Consider the following 20,452-nt stretch of genomic DNA (forward strand, 5'->3'; position numbering starts at 1 on the left):
TTTCTGAAAATATCACCTGATAAACTGAAACAGAATATGTAGAAGCTTTGTGGATTTTTTGTACTGGACCGTTGTTCCTATAATAAAGTGCCTGTTTAGTGTATACGTATATGGGTTATAATAGGCCTATATTGTATTCTTCCTCGCCGCCGTCGCTTGCTCCTGGTTGAACTCTGTGTCTGTACATTGTGAGATGTATCCTGAGATAACTTCTGTTGTGATTTGGCGCCATATAAATATATTTGACTTGACTTGATTTTATAAGTAATATGTTGGAATAAAGAACAGCTTTTTTAATTAAAAAAAAAATGCTTTAAGGCCAATAATGCATCGTTTTAAAAATGTAATAATGATTTGCATTTTAAAGGCGACGTGACTTTCTAACGTCAAATTACAAAGCACGTGAAACACTCATTTTATACATAGTATAAATATTATTTAAAATGTGTCCTCGAGACTAGCCAAATTATTACAACAAATGATGGTTTTCACATTAAAAGCATATCACATTAAGATGATGGTAAAGTATAACCAACATAGCATGGTGTTAAGACGATATTATAGAAATTAAAATACTGTATAAAGTGCAATAAGTTGATTTTATGATGAGTGTTAGTGTTAATGGCCCACTTACTCATAACTAATAATTACATGGGTGGATTTTTCTTTCTTACCAAAACATAAAATCAGTATTAAAAGGCGTCTGTATGTTTGTGTGAAGCAGCATTTGAGGGTCAGAGGACATCACCGGGTTTATCTGAGCCGCTGTCCGCGGTGCTGAAGCAGGATCCCCGAATCACATCCAGACCAGACCTGAGTAAGAGGGCCCGAGCAAGGAGACTGCAAGCCAGCCAGGTATCATCCAAGCTGAAACACAGCAGAAACTAACAAATAACAACAAATCCAAATAAAGCATCATAAACTTAGTGTCACACTTAAAATGATGGGACAGGTATGAACCCACTATCACGGCTTCAGGCTACACACCGCAGCCAACACAGCAGAGAGATGTGGCCTAAAAGTCATTCCCATTGTTCAGCCTTAACAAAGCACCCCGAAATACATTTATAACATTTCCCTTTATGCTTTAGGGTGGCGTTTCCTCTTACATTCAGTAGGTTTTTATTAGCCTTAAAGAGAGACGCACCAGATGATCCAGTGTTGTGCAGCACAGGTCTGATGCTCACTATCTTAATTAGGGGTTATTAATGAGCTACCACACGGGGTTCGCCTCCTCCTGGTGGCTTGATAGGAAAACGCACCCTTGATAATGTGTTTTCATTACAGCAGCTTCACACTGTGGCATCCGACGCATCAGAAGAAACAGTGCAGACAGTTTATCTCATGTAATTACACCACGCTTCTTTTCTCACTGCTGTAAAAAGCAGCAGCAGTGAAGTGGAGGGGGGCACACTCCTGACTGTCATTTACAACACTTTAAATATCTATGGTAAATAAGTAAAGCCTCCTAACTCTAGGTTTTAATTAAACATATAATTCAGGGACACATTTTTTTATATTTTAAGTTATTCTTATTTGATCTTTTACTATCAGATAAAATATCACACACAATATATCAGACTGTGATGAGGACCAGTCCCTGCTGTGTGTGAGACGCACAGTAGATTAGATATCATGCTTTACACGCTGAACACGTAGCCAAAAACATCCATCTAGAAAAAAAGAAGAAAAAAAAGAAGAAAAGTCACCGTGAAAAGCGACGTCACATTTCATTTAAAGCAACAATCATAACTTAACATTTAAAATGCATGTGAGCTGTACATTGCATACTGTATACACATTATTAGAAGCCCTGCTGAGGAAACAATAATACTATATTTATTATCATTAAATTGAATAAGATATCAAAATATATAGTTTTGAATCAAATGTGGGTTATTTTAATTTTCCCTTTTTTTTCAACGATTTTACTACTAACGGCATTAATATATGTATTGTCACTACATATAGATAATAATTATAATGATAATAATAATAATAATAATAATAATAATAATAATAATGATAATACGTTTTTATAATATCGCAATTATTAAATTATTTAGTTTTTTTTTTTTTTTTTTTTTTTTTTTTTTTTAAAGTAGACCTATTTTCATATGGCCACATCTAGAAGTATAATGGCTTCAATAATATTTGATGGCAAGGAATATCATCTCACCTCAGTTCACTTTACCTTTCTTAACTTTACACAACTGGCATTGAGGTTAAACGCACATTTAATAAGTCGCACAATAACGCCTGTATGTGAGTGACAGTAAGAGAGAGGGAGAGAGAGAGAGAGAGAGAGAGAGAGAGAGAGGTGGGTGCAGGAGGTGCTGATGGTGGGTGGGTGGGGAGACACACACACGCGCTTTTGCAACAAACCTGCCCACTGTAACAAAGCAGGGCACAGACGCTGACGGGCCGTGATGCTGCGCTGTTTGGGGATAAATGGTTGCACTTGGTGCTTCACAGTTTCACAGTTTATGGAGAAACAACATTTTTTGAAACAATATATTTTTTGGGATAAATCGTAAAAACTGGTAGGATAACTCAAAGGACATAACAGTTTTATCACCTAATAATTTAATTTAGTTAATTTCACATATCCAAAGCTCTTTTTTTTAAATATATATTTTTAAAATCTTGAATAATATGTGCGCGTAATATTGATGTTATTATCATATTCTAACTGGCAGATCCCCATCATGGATATTATATGGAAAAGGATTGACCCAGCGACTCCCAGAGCTCTGTTAGTGGCATGTGTGACTCTGTTGTTCTCCCTACAACTGTGGCGGTGGCTCCGGCAGCGGTCTTTAACCTGCCCGCCTGGTCCGCTCGCCTGGCCGGTCATAGGGAACGCTGCGCAACTTGGCAACGCACCGCACTTGTATTTTACGCGCATGGCGAAGAAATATGGCAACATCTTCCAAATTAAACTGGGCTGTAGGACCGTAGTGGTGCTGAACGGGGACTCCATCAAACAAGCACTGGTCAAACAGGGACCTCAATTTGCCGGCAGACCGGATTTCACCTCTTTCCAGTACATCTCCAACGGGGACAGTCTCGCTTTTGGCACTGTGTCGGACTGGTGGAAGGTGCACCGCAGAGTGGCCCATTCCACTGTCCGCATGTTTTCCACCGGGAACCCGCAAACCAAAAAAACATTTGAGCACCACATCATCTGCGAGTTCAAAGAGCTTCTGGAGCTGTTTGTGGGAAAAACGAAGGAGCACCAATATTTCCAGCCCTTGACATATCTCGTGGTGTCCACTGCCAACACCATGAGCGCGGTGTGTTTTGGGAAGCGCTACTCCTATGAGGACGAGGAGTTTCAGCAGGTGGTGGGGAGGAACGACCAGTTCACCCAAACTGTAGGCGCAGGGAGCATAGTGGACGTGATGCCCTGGCTCCAATACTTCCCCAACCCCATCAAAACAATATTTGATAACTTCAAGAAGCTCAACCTGGAGTTTGGCATGTTCATTCGAGATAAAGTCATTGAGCACAGAAAAACAATCCAGTCCAGCACCATCAGGGATATGACAGATGCTTTTATTGTGGCGCTGGACCAACTGACCGAAAAAGGAGTTTCACTGGGGAAGGACTTCGTTACCCCCACTGTTGGGGATATATTTGGTGCAAGTCAAGACACATTGTCAACTGCCATGCAGTGGATCATCATCATACTTGTCAAGTAAGCAACTTTTCCTGTGATTCTATAGAGAATATTTTAATGTTATGGCATTTAAAATGACAATTTACAATACACTGTAGATTCTAAAGGGAAATGAGAGATAAATCAGAGTGAGTCCTCATCCTGCTGCTTTAAAGCTACTCAGACTTGAGGAAGCTCAGTAGCATTTGTGTTATGTAACAGTTGGGGAGCTGTGACTCAGGCAGGTACTTGCAGTACAACATGAAAGGGCTGAAACTGCACACCAGTGAGGGTGAATGAAACGCCCAGTCAGCATTTCACTTTACATGTACTGGAGCTGGACCTTGGTCAGACTTCTCTCAAGTCCATTTACTAATTCTGCTTGAGTGTTTAGTCCCATCGTGGCCATCAGGATGGAGTGATAACTTCAGACTAAATTTTTAAAAAGAAAAGATTTTTTATTTAAGCCTCTGTAGCACTTTTTTGAAGAACTGTGTTTCAGCCTCAGTTGCAGTAAAGGTTCATGGTGGGCAGCAAATGTGACAACATTAAAAATCCTTAAAGTAAATCATATGTTGCATCTTTGGTATCTAAATGTCAGATAAAGTTTTAACTTCACATTTCTTTCTGTGAAGTTAAAAACTGTTGAAAATAACTTCCATCTTCAGCAGTCACTTTAAACGTAGGTCTCACCTGTGCATGTAGGTATCCAGAGATGCAGGTGCGTCTCCGGCAGGAGGTGGACAAGGTGGTGGACCGCAGCCGGCTCCCGTCCATCGAAGACCAGCCGCAGCTGCCTTACGTCATGGCCTTCATCTACGAGGTGATGCGCTTTACGAGCTTCGTGCCGCTCACCATCCCCCACTCCACCACCACCGAGACCACCATCATGGGCTACACCATACCAAAGAACACTGTGGTCTTCGTCAACCAGTGGTCCAACAACCACGACCCTGACATATGGTCCCACCCAGAGACCTTTGACCCCTTGCGTTTCCTGGACCAGAACGGTGCACTGAACAAGGACCTGACCAGCAACGTGCTCATCTTCTCACTGGGCAAGCGGCGGTGCATTGGTGAGGAGCTGTCCAAGATGCATCTGTTCCTCTTCACGGTCCTCATCACCCACCAGTGCAACATCACCGCAGACCCGGCCAGGCCGCCCAAACTGGACTTCAACTACGGTCTGACTTTGAAACCTCATGCCTTCTTTATAGCAGTGTCTCTTCGGGAAGACATGACGCTGCTGGACATGGCAACCAGGCAGGCTAAGGAGGACAAGGTGGAGTCCTCATCAGACTCCCAAACACAAGAATAAATGAAATCTGAACTATAATGACTACAAATGAAGGCTGAAACATAAAGACTTATGAACTGTAGCTCATCTTTGTGAGCTGCCTGAAAAATATATTTATAAGCTGAAACTCTCAGGCTAAATTCTTATCCTTTATACACTGTATATAAAACACTTCCTATGACAGTGATTTGAGAATGATTACATATTTGTGATCATTGATTGCTGACTTTTTTAAGTATTATAGCGCCAGACAGAAACAGATGGGGTATCTGTTTCCTAGGAGACACGATGAAAACTGCACACATCACTTTTGATTCATCAAGGACTGCAGCCAGCATCACATCACCATCAGCCTCCATCAGAACTCAGTAAAGGCAACATTTGTTGATTTTAGTGTGAATGGCATTACTGCAAGAGTTTGATGACAAGTAGAAACCATTAAGTTTGTGTCCATCATGTTGTCATTGTTCATGTCAGATAAAGAGTTTGAAACCCTTTCGAATTCAAGTCAAATTTTCCAACATATAAAAGAATGTTTAATCTGTGAAGTTAACTCATTGAAAATGGACTTTGGAGATTTTTTTAGATGATAAAAGTGATGTGTCATCAAGGGTCAGACTCCTGATCTGTGCAGTGATTCAGGTGAATAAGCTCATGGAGTGCTACAGCCCTTCAGCTTAATGTCTACTAAAATAAACCGCCCAGTACTAATGTGTAGTTTTTTTTTGGCATATAGCATAAAATCATAGTTCCTCAGGAATAAGTCCTATGAAATGTAATATACTGTTTGTTTGTTTTTAAACAGAATGCTTTTGAAAGTCATCTAATATATCTTGAAACTTACTGTAGAAGCTGTTTGAAAGGACGAGGCAAAAGAAGCTTCAACAGTTAACCAGACCTGCTGCATGTACTGCTTGTGTCCGTGAACTGCTGTACAACACACATATGAAAAGGACTAATATTAGATCAGTGTTATTTAGCCATTTATTTCTCTATTTTTTTTGTCACTTGCAAAAGTTTGAATGTCTTAGAAAGCTGCTCTCTTTCTCTCTTGAAAAAAAAGAACCCTTATCCTGTCATTTAGGTTCCCTCTTCAAGATGCCAGTAACCAAACCATTTATGTTATCTACTAAAATAGTCATGCTGTCAAACTTGGGGTGGGGACACTGGGGGTAACTGTTTTTTTTGTGTAGACTCATCTAACTGCGGTCTCAGCATGGGAGACTAATGCACTGACTGTAATGTATTGGATTTGGGCATTTGTTGGTCTCCTGTTTGGCATAATGAAACTCAGATTCATCTTCAAAATAACATGTGACTTTAAGAAAGTGTTAATAGACTTGATAAGTTATTTTTGTGTTTTAATACAGTAACAATCACAATGTATCTAGAGCTCCATATACAGAATGTAGAATATAAAAAACCAAACACATGAATGACGGTCTACAAAGAGAACCTACAATCTTCATGAAATTAAAGCACTGCTGAGATGAAGTTCATAAGATCAGAAAAGCATTGCATAAGCTTTCATGTTTTCTGTAAAAGAAATGATTAAATGTTAAGTAACATGCTTATTTTGGCATCATTTAAATTGTAAAAAGTAGCTTTAGTCATCAGATAATAAAGTTGACCTGCTATTATTCTGTTCATGTGACTTACCAAGTGCAAACATCTCATAAAAACATGATGGGGGTCAAGAAATACTTCAAATCCAGTATTTACAGTGTCTTTACCTCATATGCTTCTTTTACAGAACTATACAAATCAGATGAGTGAAACTAAAAATGTTATCACTTCTCACTGTAGGAATACTTTAAGTTTTTGTATACACATTAATGCATCTGTGATTCACTTGCTTGCCTGAACATTGTTTGATTGATATTTTATTGTAATAAAAGGATACTAACTATTCTTTTGGTATTCACTGATGTTGTTTCATATGATGGAAATAAGTTCAAAAAGATAATTACACTTTCAAAATGTGCTTGAAAAGTTTAAACTTCTGCAGTATTTGAAGTTAAGAATGGTATACGCACATAAGTAGCTCTGTATTTGCTGCTGATGAAGCAGAGCTGATTAACATAACATTTCAAGTGTCACTGTGAACTCTTAGAAAAATGCAATGAATTTTGGCATGTTGCCAGGTCAGGTGGGAACAAAAGGGAAGTGTTTGGGAGATCCCTTTCCCTGAACAGCGTTTTATCTCGCCCTGCCAGAACATCCTGTACTTGATCAGCCAGACAACTTTCAGAGTGCGTGACAAAATCAGAAAAAAATAAAGTAGCTGATTACTGATATGGCTGTCTTCCTACTATTTCCTCCTTCACTGCCCCATTTATTTATTTATTTTTCTTTTACAAGTACAAAATGAAATCTGAAGACTAAATAGTGCCACCGTGCTCGTGTGGCAAGGGTCCAAACATAATCTTTATGAATCAAAAGGAAACACAAAGTTTGCCTTCACACTTCTACTAATGAAATGCGAGCTGACAGGTCATCAAACACAACAAGGCTGAAAAGTGAGGAGAAACTGATGAGGTCATAGATAATATGCTTCAGATTCAATGGGACCACGGCTAGAAATGCATGAATATTTGAGGCTAAACTGGTCACAGTGAACTAACTACACTAGAGATGTCACGTAAAGCAGGTGCCTTGTGTGACACACATCATAACCCTCATGGGGAACATGAAATATTGCACGAAGTAGTGGTAAGAGACGTGCAGTCATTACAGCTTAGACCTGTCACGACTGCATTAACCAGATTACAGTCAATCTCTCCATTAAATCTGATATTCTGCATCGGTTGAAGATAATACACGTAGGGCACATACACACAGAAATCTCCTGCTGTTGTGTAACTTAAGACATACCTGAGCTTAGATGGTGAACGGTGGGAAATGTGGAGATATGAATGAATGTTAGCAAGATTTGCAGATGTGGCATTCAGAAAGAAGATTGCTGTTGAGACTGGAAGATAGGAGCTGAGAGAGGAAGGAAGAATGCCTCTAAAATGTAGTTCAGTCCCATGCAAAGTCAAAACTAGGTCCAAGATGTCCAGAAGGTATGAGATCAGGTCCCGATTGGGGCAGACTGGCAAACACAAATGTATAGAAATGTGTAGAGCCAAGGCCAGACAACTGGACCTAGTGGGCAACACATTGATGTCCTGGAAGTCTCCAGGTTCACTGCATGATAATTGGTTTGTAGTAATTTGATTGGTAATACTGTTTGCACCAGTAAAGAAATACATACAAATATAAAGTGAAATGTTAGAGGCCTTAATCTAATGACTGCATTACTGTTTAATGTTGAGGTCCTTTCGTGTAGGGACCCAAATTAAAAATCTAGTTTTAAGGCCTTATCCTTTCAGTTTATATTGTGCTTATGTGGCACATGCTCCTCAATAAATCTGGGTTCAATAAAGTAACCACAATTTACTAATACCCAGTACCCAATGTACAGCATATGGGAGAAACTGGGGTCATTAGGAGCCCACCCATCATTTCTACCCTGGGTTAATCCAACCTCATTCCAACATTTGAGAAATACACTAATTTGCTTTCTTAGATGAGAAAATTGATACCATTCATAAATATAGACATTAATGTAAGCAGCCGGTTAGCTTAGCTTAGCATTAAGAGTAAAAGCTGCTTACATGGTCCTGTCTAAATACAACAAAACTACCAGCACCTCTAAAGCTCATGATTAAACACGTTATATTGTGCTTGTTTGATCAGTAAAAAACGGAGAAAATGAAAAGTTTGTGTTTTACAGCAGGTTAGATGCCAGACTATTTTTTGGTTGGGTGCAGTTACTTTCAGGAGTCACTATGAGGCTGCCAGGCAATCAGCTGAGACTGAACGCATTTCCGAAAATGTCAGATTCTTGCTATACATGTTGGCAAGTGCTGAGGTCAAAATAAACCAAACTTCAATCAAGGTGCACATGCATGAGACAAAGTGAAACTAAGACTAAGTGGCCTCAAACTTCAAGATCCAGAAACCTCCACCGAGAGAGAAAGCAGAGGTGATGCTCAGTCATTATAATAGACAGCAGCCAATCATGAGCATCAACTCATCCCCCATCTGGAATTTGAACCTCAGGATAAAGAAAAGCTAAAAGCTGCAGCCTCTAAATTCTTACGCAACATGGGGTCCTGTCTTTTAGGCCAAACATGTACAGACATCAAGATTAGATGCAATCACATCCACAGGCATACTATATGATGCCTGTGAATAAATAGAAAAACATCAAAAGTTTCAGAAAAAAAAGTCACTAAGTGAATTGTGCAGATGTCTTGAGTGAAGCCTTTGATTGAAGTGCAGAGGAGGCTATAAAAATCAGCCAGGGAAAGCTAAAGTTTTCATGACTGTATAAACAAACACCTGTGCTCATTAGGGAGGTACCGTATTCCAGTGGCTCGACCATGGAAAAAAAAAAAAAAAAGCTCAAACATGACTAGACTGGCGGGAAGTTGTCCTGAATAAGATCCAGTAACAAATCCTAAATTGTCCTGGCACAAAATGTAGTCTGGGGAAAAGGGAAGCCTTAAAACTGCACAATCATTTTTACTCATGCAGGAGCCTGTTATTCCGTTTTTTTGTTGGACAAAGAACAGTTAAGTTCATAATAAAAAAAAAATCAGTGTGAATTTTAATGATAACTTACAGATTACATGAAGTATTGCACGAGGGTATTCCTCATAGACAGCAACAGAACTTACAAGCACACAAACAAGTTTATGTTCTCATACAAGAAAGACAAACGTCAAACCGGCAACACATATCACACATATTGCACAGATTTAATTATAGTCTCCGGTACCATTAATCATTCAGTGCATACCATCCATGACATTGTACAGTATAATCTCTATGTAGTGTATCCGTTTAGATATAATTATGAGGGATATTGTACTTGCTTTGGCATTTGAAGAAAATCAAATACATTCGTAGTGCTGGTAGAAAAATCTGTAAAGTGACAAATGAAAACTTTTTTTTTTTCAATTAAAATCAATCAGACCCCAAATCCACAGAATCCACCTAAATAAATCTCAAGAGTAAACAGAATAAAAAACTCAGAATATGCATGTCTAAAATGCATAGAGATTGAGTAAAATCATTAAAAAATGTAAAATAATTAGGAATGCATAAAATAAAAGCAACATTTAAATATAACCTCACTTTGACCGTGTCACATTTGAGTGGGGGGGGTAATCTGATCTGGAATGCAGTCATCACATCGTGCCAGAGCAATGGGTTTGCATCCTCTGTTAAAGACGTGGCCGAAATGATTGGTACCCTTGCATTTTATTAAAATAATAAACCATTCGCCCTGAACTGTGCTGAAATGAGGAGATATTTTATCATCAGTGCGTGTCTGTGTTTGGTTTGCCGTGGAACAAGACAGAAAAGTCGTGAAAATAACTGAACTTGTGCTTCTTCCACAAAGACGTTAAAAAATAGCCTGGACAAAATTATTGGTACCCTTCTGAAGTCGTAAGAAACAATTGATTTGTAGTGATACTTTAAGGAGGCTATTGTTTTTTAATTAGTATCGCATGTGTTTTCAGTCATATAATCACTCATGCAGCCAGTTTAAAAGGAGGAAATTACAAACTGCTGTCTGACCATGGAAAACAGAAGGAAAACTTGAGAGAGTGGTCGGAGGAGATTAAGAAAAAGGTAATAGCCAAGTGTGGTCAATGTAAAGGTTACAAGATCATCTCCAAAGAGTTTGATGTCCCTGTGATCAGTACTGCCAATATTATTAAGAAGTTTAAGGCCAGTGGAACCGTAGCCAACATCTCAGGATGTGGTCATAAATGGAAAATTGGCTTGAGATTGAAAAGAAGGGTTGCATGAATGATGGAGAAAGAACCAAGGAAAACTTCAGTGCAGATCCAAGCTGATCTTGAAGTTCAAGGTAGAATAGTTTCAAGTCCCACCATCTGTCACTATCTGAAAGAAAATGGGCTATATGGTGGACCCAGGAAGACCACTTCTAAGAGGGGAAACAAAATAAAGCCAGAGTGGACTTTTGACAAGCCACAGTCCTTCTGAGAGAACGTGCCTTGGACTGAAGAAACTAAATCAGAGCTTTTCGGAAAAGCACACCAACCCCATATTTACAGAAGATAAAATGAAGCCTTCAAAAGAAAAGAACACCATGTCTACTGTAAGACATGGAGGAGGCTCTGAAGTGGCCTGCTATGAGTCCTAATCTGAATACCATCCCAGTGGAAAGAGCTGATATTTGCAGTTGGGAGAAGGTACAGAAGGTTCTTGACTGCAGTTATTGCCTCCAAAGGCTGAACTACAAGGCATTAAGTTAAGGGTACCAATCATTTTGTCTATGCCATTTTCATTTGTTTTATTTTGAATAATATGTTGTAAATCAAAAGCAACATTATCAGTTATATTCAATGTGAAATATACTTTTCAGTTTCAACCTAATGAAGAGAAAATTTAGTTTTTGTTTTGTTTGTTTTAAAGGTAGAATCGTACCAATATTTCTAGCCTCATATTCTTTAGAGTATTATCAGAGAGCCATAGGTCCAATATTTCTGCCACAGAGACACACAGAGGAAAACTAGAACACAACTTTCCTTCAGTGACTCCATTTACATGCAAAGCAGTGAGGTGATTTATAGCACCTTCATCGAGCTACATGATTGGTTCTTCAGTGCACCGATGACACCTGATCTCACAGGAAGTTTCCACTTACTTCGACGAAAATAAACATCTTAAGACATTACGTGTATGAAACATTATAGATCATGTGGCTGGTGAAGCAGGGTGTTTTTCACATCAACTGAAACATGAGAAAAACCTTAATTTAACTGTTAGCAGTATAATTAGGTGCTGTATATGTGCAGTGTAATAGTAGCCTTCTATAAACATGAAGCCATTTTTTTTTTTTACTTGTTAGAGTGCCGTGTTTAGGATGCCTCTCTACTTTCTCTGACATCTGTAGGAGTTCATAAAAAACCAGATGTCTCAATAAAAGCAACTTTTGATTGCGCAGATTTAAAAACAATGTAAGAGCTATGAAATCTGAGCGGGAGTCAGAAAACCATATAAACAGGGGAGGAAAACCTGTGAGAAATCACAAGCACTTAGATGAACCCTTCTGCAGGGTTACAACTGGGGAAAAAAACTATCTCCTGTTCAGAACCCCTGAATATGCAGAGGTGGTAATCCATAGTTTAAATGTTTGAAACAACATAACTATGTGATTATATTTAACTGTGAAAAACTGACAGTTCTGAATAGAGATGAAGTGAAGGCTGTTGATGGGATATTTAAAAACAGTTCTGCCACACTTTAAATCAATCAAATGATCTTCTGTTTCTGTGTGTTATGTCTTAGTTTAATACGCTGAATTGTACTAGAGTGGCATTACTGTCACAATAGCTGAGTGGCAGGAGGTAAGTCTATGATGAATTGTGGTTCACTTCCCTCCTGGACACAAGCCAGAGTCAACAACCACAGTTTAGAGATCTCATGAAAGACACTATAAAAGAGACTGTGTGTTCACTGCGTAGTGTAATTATTTTAGAAAGTCAGGAAGGTAATCAGCTTGCTGCCTGCATGTAAATGTAGCCACAGAGCATTCATGTTCGGCAGAGTGTAGAGGGCAGGAGGTCATCCAGTGGTCACGGCATTCCAAGATCTTTGTTTGGGTGCGCTATTGTCTGGTGTGCTTTTGTTATTGCCACTTGAACGTGTGGCGGGACACTCAACGAAAAAAACAGGACGGAACAGGAAGGAACAACAAGTCCTGTGGGTCACTTTCCCAAAAAGTGAAGTGTCCTTCTTTGTCGTCAAGGAAACGTATCCTCGAGACACACTCTGGACTGCGTATCAGAGCCAGCAGACCTCAGAGAGAACGTTTGTAACACACAGCTGCTGTACAAATAGATCAACAGTGTTTACATAACACATACTAACAGTGGCAATGAATTCACTACAATTTATGATTTATCCAGTTTTCTGTACAATCTTTAAAAACAACTGAGATCTCTGCCCACTTTTCACATTTGATGATTATTTGAGATTGGGCAAACTAATGAATTAGATTATTTTGTAAAGTGGTTAAACTTGTTTTTCACTATTTAAAAAATTTGTCTAACACACCAATTAAAAAAAACCTGTAGGACGGTTCTGACTAACAGCCTATTGTTCCCAATGATGATATAATGCCACAGCTCACCTCCCTCCACTCACAGAGTGAATTAAAATGATGGCCTCTGAATTCAATACACACACACACACACGCACACACACACACACACACGCACGCACACACACAAATTCCCATAAGGTTGCGGTGTTGCACAGTGATGTCACACTCCGAGCGCTGGGCAGAGTAAGTCCAGCTCCTTCTGTGCCTCTTCATCCTGAGGAAAAACACACACAAACACATGTTTAATATACTGAAGTACAACAGTAGAGTACAGTATGCACTGATTAACCAGCAATCCAAACAACTGCAGGATTTGGAAAAGGGTGAAGGAATAACTTGGCAAGATTTTCAGACGTCGTGATAGGACAGTGATGGTCCCCACCTCTTTCGAACCGGCATTCATTGAACAAGCGGCTTGAACCATCTTCTTAGCGTTTTCCCTCTGCCCCAGGTCTTTGTAGCACTGCCAAAGAAAAGAACAATAACCGTCAAAAGCTTTGTCTGCACCGAGCAGGATCTCACAGAACACAGAGCCCGCTCTTCAGTCAAGAAAAACTAGATCTGGGAAAAGAAGTCTCAACATTTCTGCGAATGTCTGGTACTGACCTTAGCTAGAAACACGTAGTTGAGTTTGGAATATCCCAACTGGAGCTCCTCAACCTGAATGAAACAAAGAGACAAAAAGAAAAGAAGAAAGGAAAGGCTTTCTTTCAGCTTTTAGAGAGAAACTATATACAGAGGCAACAGTGCAGTACTGTTTACATAACATATTCAAGACAATTCACAAGGAAAGCTTTAATGGTAGCTGTCAAATTTAACTGGACTACACATTCATTAACAGATTGGCGCTTTCTATGGTGTGGATTTGGAATGTGGATCAATGTAAAGCACTGGAGGAATCACCATCAGCTCATTTCATCCTCTCTTTCTCTGCAGCTCCTGCAACCAAAACAACTCTCCCACAGTTAAGTCACATCTAGACAACCAGTTGTTACAGCCCAGGGGATCTTCTTTACCCTCTTAGGATGTATTTGTTAAAAAGCTCAGCAGCCTCTCTGGAGGCTCTCCCCGAGGTCACGAGCAACGTGTTCCAACAGGGATCGCTTAAATCAAATTAATGGCTGAGATACACAAGACGTGAGAAGGAGGTGGCATGCACAGGAATATTGGCCAGGAGCAAAATTCATTTCACTACTATATAAACATTCAAAATGTGGAAACACAGATTAAAGCTTTCGGAATACTGGGAACTGGGTACAGGAGCGACCTGGAGGCAAACAGGACGCTGTGTGTTACATGTTTCTTTAATAGGGGCAGCTGAAGGAAGAGCGTGCTTTAAAAACACAAACAATGAACTGATTATTAAAATAAAAGAGTAATCCATGCAAAATCAGAAGAGATCTGTCATGTAATTATTTTCTAGCTGTTTATTTACCAGGCTCAAAGGTTGTAAGTATTTCTGAATTGGTAAACATGAGGTGCTTAAAGTGCATCTGAAACCATCAGAATTTGGAGGTTAGGGTCCAACAATTTGTAACTTTCCAAAACTGATGATCCAACCATCACACCCACTTCTCACAGTGATTGGGCCATAAATGCAGAGAGGTAAGAGAGTAGGCAGGATTTACTACCTCTGTCAATTTTCATGTGTTCAAACAAGTACTACACCATAACTGCTTTAGAAAAAAAAAATACAGTGCAGTGTGTGTGTGTGTGTGTGTGTGTGTGTGTGTGTGTGTGTGTGTGTGTGTGGTGTCGTCCCCATTTGAACCCGGATCGTGTCTTGCCCCCCTTTCTATGACAGCAGGCTCTTTATGCAGCCCTTTTCATGACAGCTCTCAGTTTGTTTTGAGCAAACTCCGACCTGAATGAGTGGAACTTCCCCAAATTGCTACAAAAAAACTACTCAGACGAGTGATTGCAGAATTATTCACCGTACCTTAAGAAAATTCTTCAGCGCGTCTGCCACTGTTGCGCTTGGAGGTTCTCCAAATAACGTGGCGGCGACTTTCCTTTCAATCCAGGATAACTGGGCCACCTGCAAAATAAACACCTCAATGTAAACAGTCAATTCTGCACATGAAGTTCAGTGTTTCCCACAGATCTGAAGGCAATGTGTGGTGGTAGTCTGGCGACCGACGGGGGGGGGTTGCGTTCGGTAAACCGGCCGACGGGGGGGGGGGGGGGGTGTTGGTTTCGGTAAACCGGCCGACGGGGGGGGGGGGGCTGTGTGTGTGTAGGCTATGTGAGAGAGACGCGTGAGTGACAGAGAGACGCAGGGAGAGCAGAGAAAGGAAAAAGGAAATGCAGCTTAACGAATACGATGCGTATATTTTAATTAGCGTTAAAAAAAAAATTAATAACGAAACGCAATATGTGGCGGCCGGTGTTGAATCTGTGGCGCACCGCCACAAATTAGTCTATGTGTGGGAAACACTGAAGTTAAAGAGTAACTTTAGCGTCTCACTGCCCTCTCTGGTTGAATAATTGGAGCCTGTGTTACATGCTGTATGTGGTTGGATGGTGTTAGAAATGTGCACCTGTAACCATGGCGAACAGTGATGTCACGGCATCACGACATCACTGCTGCAAGATGAGCAGGTAAAACACTGGAGGTCAGAAAATAACACGATTGATGGACGTCAACTTTAAACTTTTTTCCCCCCGAAATTCCTAAAAATTTCCAAAAAAGGGAACATATTCCCTGAGGTTTCTAAAATGAAATCAATAACTTTTTAAATATGTGCAGACATTTTTCCTTTTTGTACTTTAAAAGTAATTCATGTTAGTCTCAGAGCAGCCAACACTGTATTTAAGTGCTTTAACATTTAATAGAAACACATGTTAGTGGATATTTGTTACAGGTTTGGCTACATCAAATTTTTTCTAAATTTTCAGACTAGTAAAACACAATTTCTCAGCTGTGAATTTCTCCTTTTACACTGATACCTTTCCACTGACTCTTCTCACAGAAGATGATAATGGCCAGGAGAAGGCCGGGTCAAACATGTAATGTTCCTGCCTCTCACCATTCATCAGAGCGATACTAATTGCAGGTGTAGCGTTGCTTTGGCGTCATCGCAGGTTCTTTCAAACAGAACCGCTGGCTGAATGCAAACAGTAAGATCATTGTTGAACATTGTGACATGAACACACCAAAGCCCCATAAAACTCAATCCCTGAAAAATATCAGGTGTTACTAGTCCAAATTTGCACAGGCCCTAGCTACTGACTTGATTCCAACAGTGAAGGTGAGTATTATATAATTTAATCAGAGCAATCTCTATAATAGCTTCCTTACTTTCTGGCAGTTAGTTTGACAACTGGCACCAAATGACATGATAAGTACTGTAGCTCATGAAACAACATGAACGGTTACAGGCAGAATGGCTGCAGACTTTTATATCTAAATGATAATAAATCATCGATATTCTTATTCAAATAAAGCAGTAATAATACAATTACTGGCAGACGAGACGTGATGCTCATAGATACCATCATGAGTTGCATTAAAAAAAAAACAACTTCCTGCACTGAAAGAGCATAAACCCAACAGAAACAAGATGAAAATATGTTCCTGGTACAATCTGATTTGAAGCTAACAATGGCTGGTGTTAACCTCCCGTAGCGCTCGCTGTGAATATCACAGAGGGAAAAACAAACCTCAGGGAAACCTAAACAGTAGAATTGAATGAGGGGAAACCGTGGGTGTGTTAAGGCCACGCACGCACGCACGTCGGCCTCTGTAAATTCACTGTTTTGTGGATGTGAGGAGAGATAGATGTGTGGTGTGTCAGGGTGTCGGGGGAGGAGGGGTCACATACAGCGTAGCACCAGCGGCCCAGCAGGTAGTAGGACATGGGGTCTTGCGGCTTCAGCTCGATGGCTTTATCCAGATGATCCTGGGAGGGGAAGCAGACATGCAGACAGACAGACAGACAGGAGGAGAAGGGAGAAAGTTTTTTTTTTTTTGCAGTGTTGATTCATGACACGGCTGCTATTTCCACTGCCTTCTGTTCTGACCTGATCTGTCCTGCTTCACCAACCCACAAGTATTTCACAAACACCTCTCACACACGCGATCTCGCCGAGCGACCACACACTCCTGCCTGTCACGCACCCTCCCTCGTTCTTTTCCACTCTCCCTCGCTCTCTCTCTCTTTCTCCGATTCAGCTTTTCTTTTTTTTCATATCTTCCCTCTCTGCCACTCTATCTCTCTCTTTCACCTGTCAAGAGTTTTGCAGGTACACAGTGTTTGGGGGGAAAAGCCGCTGACAGAAGATAAAATGCTACGTGCTGTTGATCCACACGCTGTCTTATGCAACTGTATGGCTGTAGGAGTGGCTTTGTGTGTAGCCATACCCCTTTACTCTAACTATATGAGAGAAGAAGTAATGTCCAGTATATATGGCATGTATGAAAAATGTATACTCATAATATTTCTTTACCTTAAAGATGTATCCGTTCCTTATCTTGTTCTGTACTGTGTCGTATTCTGCCATCATTCCACACATGATGGCATACCTGTGGAGAGACCATGCCATCATAAACATTCAACAAGTTACATTGCTGAAAAACAAAGTCCAAAACTCATTGTTTTCTAAAGATTATCACTAAAAAATTAGTTTTCCAGATTGATTTGAAGTGATTTGCAGATTTCATGTCAACCGCACCCAACAGCTCGTTATTGTTCCTCATGCAAGAAGGCGCTGACCACCACAGCTGGCAGAAAATCTGATCCTCTTTTTTTATTAGATCTTGGCAGGAAAAAACTGTTATGTTTGGAAGTTATAAACTCTCATTTTAATTCAAACAGAAATGAATGACTTTTCATTATTATTATTGGGATCTATAAGCAAAAAGCGTTTCCTCCTTTTTATTTCTCCTGACAGAAAGGAGCAACGTCACTCTGCTTCACGCTCACACCGATTCATAGATTCACAAGTGTGAGACGATTTAAAGATGTCAGTACGCTTCAGGCGAAGCACTCGGTGGGTGGTCAAACCATGTGCCAACCACATGGCTTTAACTTCTAACGCAAGCTTTCTTTTAGAATTTCACTCCGCCTTTAAGTGCGACTGAGCGGCTATAAACACGGCTGCTTTCAGATGTGGCCGGACGACACTTCGTACGAGCTGTTTCATTTGGAGCACACCGAAGCATTAAGACAGTTGGAGATCAAATGTCTTGTACAAGGGCATCTCAACATCATCACTTAATCCACCCGCCCAGCTGGTCCAGCTATTTGAATCACACTGACCTTGTATCACAAGATCACCTCTGTCCTTACTTTGCCTATGGACGGTATATGAAACTCTCTGATCTTGTATGTTGGTTGAAAACCTGGGATCCAACTTAAAAACAACAACATTTGGAGCATTTCTGACAACTTAAAAGTATGAAATATACAGTGTTAGCAACAGGCGCTGCTTTTTGGTTGCCCAGCCCTTACTCACTACCATAAAGACGTCAGATACTGAAGTTTTGTGTGACGGGAGGATAGAAGAATCTCTGCAGCACCTTTCAGTCACACCACCTTTTCTCTGGGTCACTAACGATGAGCACACTGAAGGGGGCCCCAGAGAAACCAATGACACTCAACCTTCTCTAGCGTGACTCTTCATTAGACAACATCAGTACAGATAATCCACTTCACCTTCTTCCCTCGCTCGCTAATTAACACGCTGGTGGCAGGTGGGAGGGGGAAACAAAGAGTGATTTCAGCTCTGGGATCTGTAAGTCAGCATGACGCTGAGGGTTTGGAGAGGAGTGAAGAAGGCTGATCAAAGTCTTTTCACCGCGCGGCTGCTTTAATCCTGCTGGTACTCTGTCAAACACCGCAGAGCGACACAAACACCTTTTTATATATGAAGGATCAGCGGGTAGAAAGGTCACCCGACAGCGTCTGACATGGTGGTGCTGATGGTAGATGGAATCTGCAACTGTGTGTGTGTGTGCTGAAGTGTCTGGTATGTGTGTATGGATTTTAACAGGGCATGATTTGGCGGCAGGCTACTGTTCTCTGTGGTCGCTTGCAACTCTCTGGATCAGACACAGCATGCCAACATGGATTACGACACCAAAGAGGAAAAAAACAAAACAATTGATAAAAAAGAATACGGGTGAGATCTAGTGAGCTGTGGCAGACAGCAAATTGTACTACATGATTAGCAGGCAATTACAAATTTAAGATGTTGGGCACACTTATCTGTCTCGCTGGCAAGTAAAAAAACTGGATGATCTGACTGCAGTTGACAATATTCCAGACAGTAATTGATTGAAATGTGTGAAAAGGGAAAAAACACACTATAATTAAGGTGGGCGTAATTTGGTGAAACATCACGCGGGCATCAATCTTCATGTTAACCATCATTACTTCCACTTACTGTGGGTGGTGTGGAAAATGAACAGTGATAAGACAAGTACTAACCACATCACTTTTAAGGGCCCTAAATATTCACAGCAAAGCAGAATGGTGTGTAACTGTAACTAAAAAGGTCTGTGTTTATTTACTTAGGGTAGCTCAGGGCGCTGCCATGCTATCGCTGGTTGGCGCTCGATGAGTGCAGAGCTCCATGATATCACAGGAGCACAGATGCTATCTGTCTGCAGTTGTACTGCCTGGCTTCCAATGAAAACAGACTGCTGGATGCAAAGGCTTTGAGCGAATCTGTCACCGGTGACTAAATATCTGCTTTGAGGAAACGGAGCCAGGACACTAGTGGTTTATGCTTGGCCACTACCGCAATGTAATACAGTTGTTTTTGGGTTCCTGTCACACAATAAATTAAATGTTGCTATCAAAATCCTGCTATCAAGAAAATAAACTATACTAAGCAACAATTTCTTGATTTACCAATTAGTTTATTAACCAATTAGGTTCCTGGATAGAAAATGAACTGTTTCAATTAGTCATTTTAAAGCAGAAATGCCAAAACATATCTGGTAGCAGCCTCTTAAATGTGAGAAACTGGGTCCTTTCCCTTTACTTACTTGCAGATGGCACCTTGATGTGTAAGGAATATGAATTCTGACCATTCTAACTATTTCTGAACACTTTGGATTACACAATGAATCAAAATTATGAATCCATAAAGAAAATAATAATTTGCGGCCATCCCTCTAGCTTCTCTTCACTCCTAGAAGTCACCTTAAATACTCCCTGAATCTGAGGAGTCAATTATAAACTAATGAACTCAGCTGCATTAAGGAGTTATGTTAACCAGACATTCCTCTCTTTCTAAGAGCATGCTATAATATGCTGATGTGATTAAATGCAATAAATCTAAGGCATGGATGAGG

The 20,452-nt window shown here is 40.3% G+C and overlaps 2 protein-coding genes across 5 annotated transcripts in view; one reads left to right on the top strand and one right to left on the bottom strand.

Moving 5' to 3' along the window:
• Positions 1–2,404: 2,404 nt before the first annotated feature.
• Positions 2,405–7,134, top strand: LOC128372829 (cytochrome P450 1B1). Of its 2 annotated transcripts, XM_053333001.1 has the most exons (3): positions 2,405–2,543; positions 2,700–3,700; positions 4,367–7,134. In XM_053333001.1, exons 2-3 carry the CDS (start codon positions 2,709–2,711, stop codon positions 4,977–4,979), a joined length of 1,605 nt encoding a protein of 534 aa, XP_053188976.1. In that variant the 5' UTR covers positions 2,405–2,543; positions 2,700–2,708; the 3' UTR covers positions 4,980–7,134. The 2 variants fall into 2 exon arrangements, with proteins under 2 accessions (XP_053188976.1, XP_053188975.1); XM_053333000.1 differs by having other exon boundaries at positions 2,411–3,700.
• Positions 7,135–9,376: 2,242 nt separating this feature from the next.
• The window catches only part of LOC128372606 (regulator of microtubule dynamics protein 2), a 37,591-nt gene continuing 26,515 nt past the window's right edge, over positions 9,377–20,452 (bottom strand). For all 3 annotated transcript variants that reach the window (XM_053332707.1, XM_053332708.1, XM_053332709.1), the window contains exons 6-11: positions 17,599–17,674; positions 16,974–17,051; positions 15,089–15,187; positions 13,756–13,809; positions 13,532–13,612; positions 9,377–13,363 (exon numbers count right to left, since the gene is read on the bottom strand). In XM_053332707.1, the coding sequence (XP_053188682.1) occupies positions 13,310–13,363; positions 13,532–13,612; positions 13,756–13,809; positions 15,089–15,187; positions 16,974–17,051; positions 17,599–17,674 (442 nt within the window). In that variant the 3' untranslated portion in view covers positions 9,377–13,309. The remainder of the gene's footprint in view (positions 13,364–13,531; positions 13,613–13,755; positions 13,810–15,088; positions 15,188–16,973; positions 17,052–17,598; positions 17,675–20,452) is intronic.

This window comes from Scomber japonicus, chromosome 14, assembly GCF_027409825.1.
Source record: "Scomber japonicus isolate fScoJap1 chromosome 14, fScoJap1.pri, whole genome shotgun sequence".
Taxonomy (NCBI): Eukaryota; Metazoa; Chordata; class Actinopteri; order Scombriformes; family Scombridae; genus Scomber; species Scomber japonicus.

Excerpts from the sequence above, each read along its gene's own strand:
- LOC128372829 (XM_053333000.1), top strand. The coding sequence starts at position 2,673 with ATGTTATTATCATATTCTAACTGGCAGATCCCCATCATGGATATTATA. Across the intron at positions 3,701-4,366 it reads ATCATCATCATACTTGTCAA|GTATCCAGAGATGCAGGTGC; the intron begins GTAAGCAACTTT and ends CTGTGCATGTAG.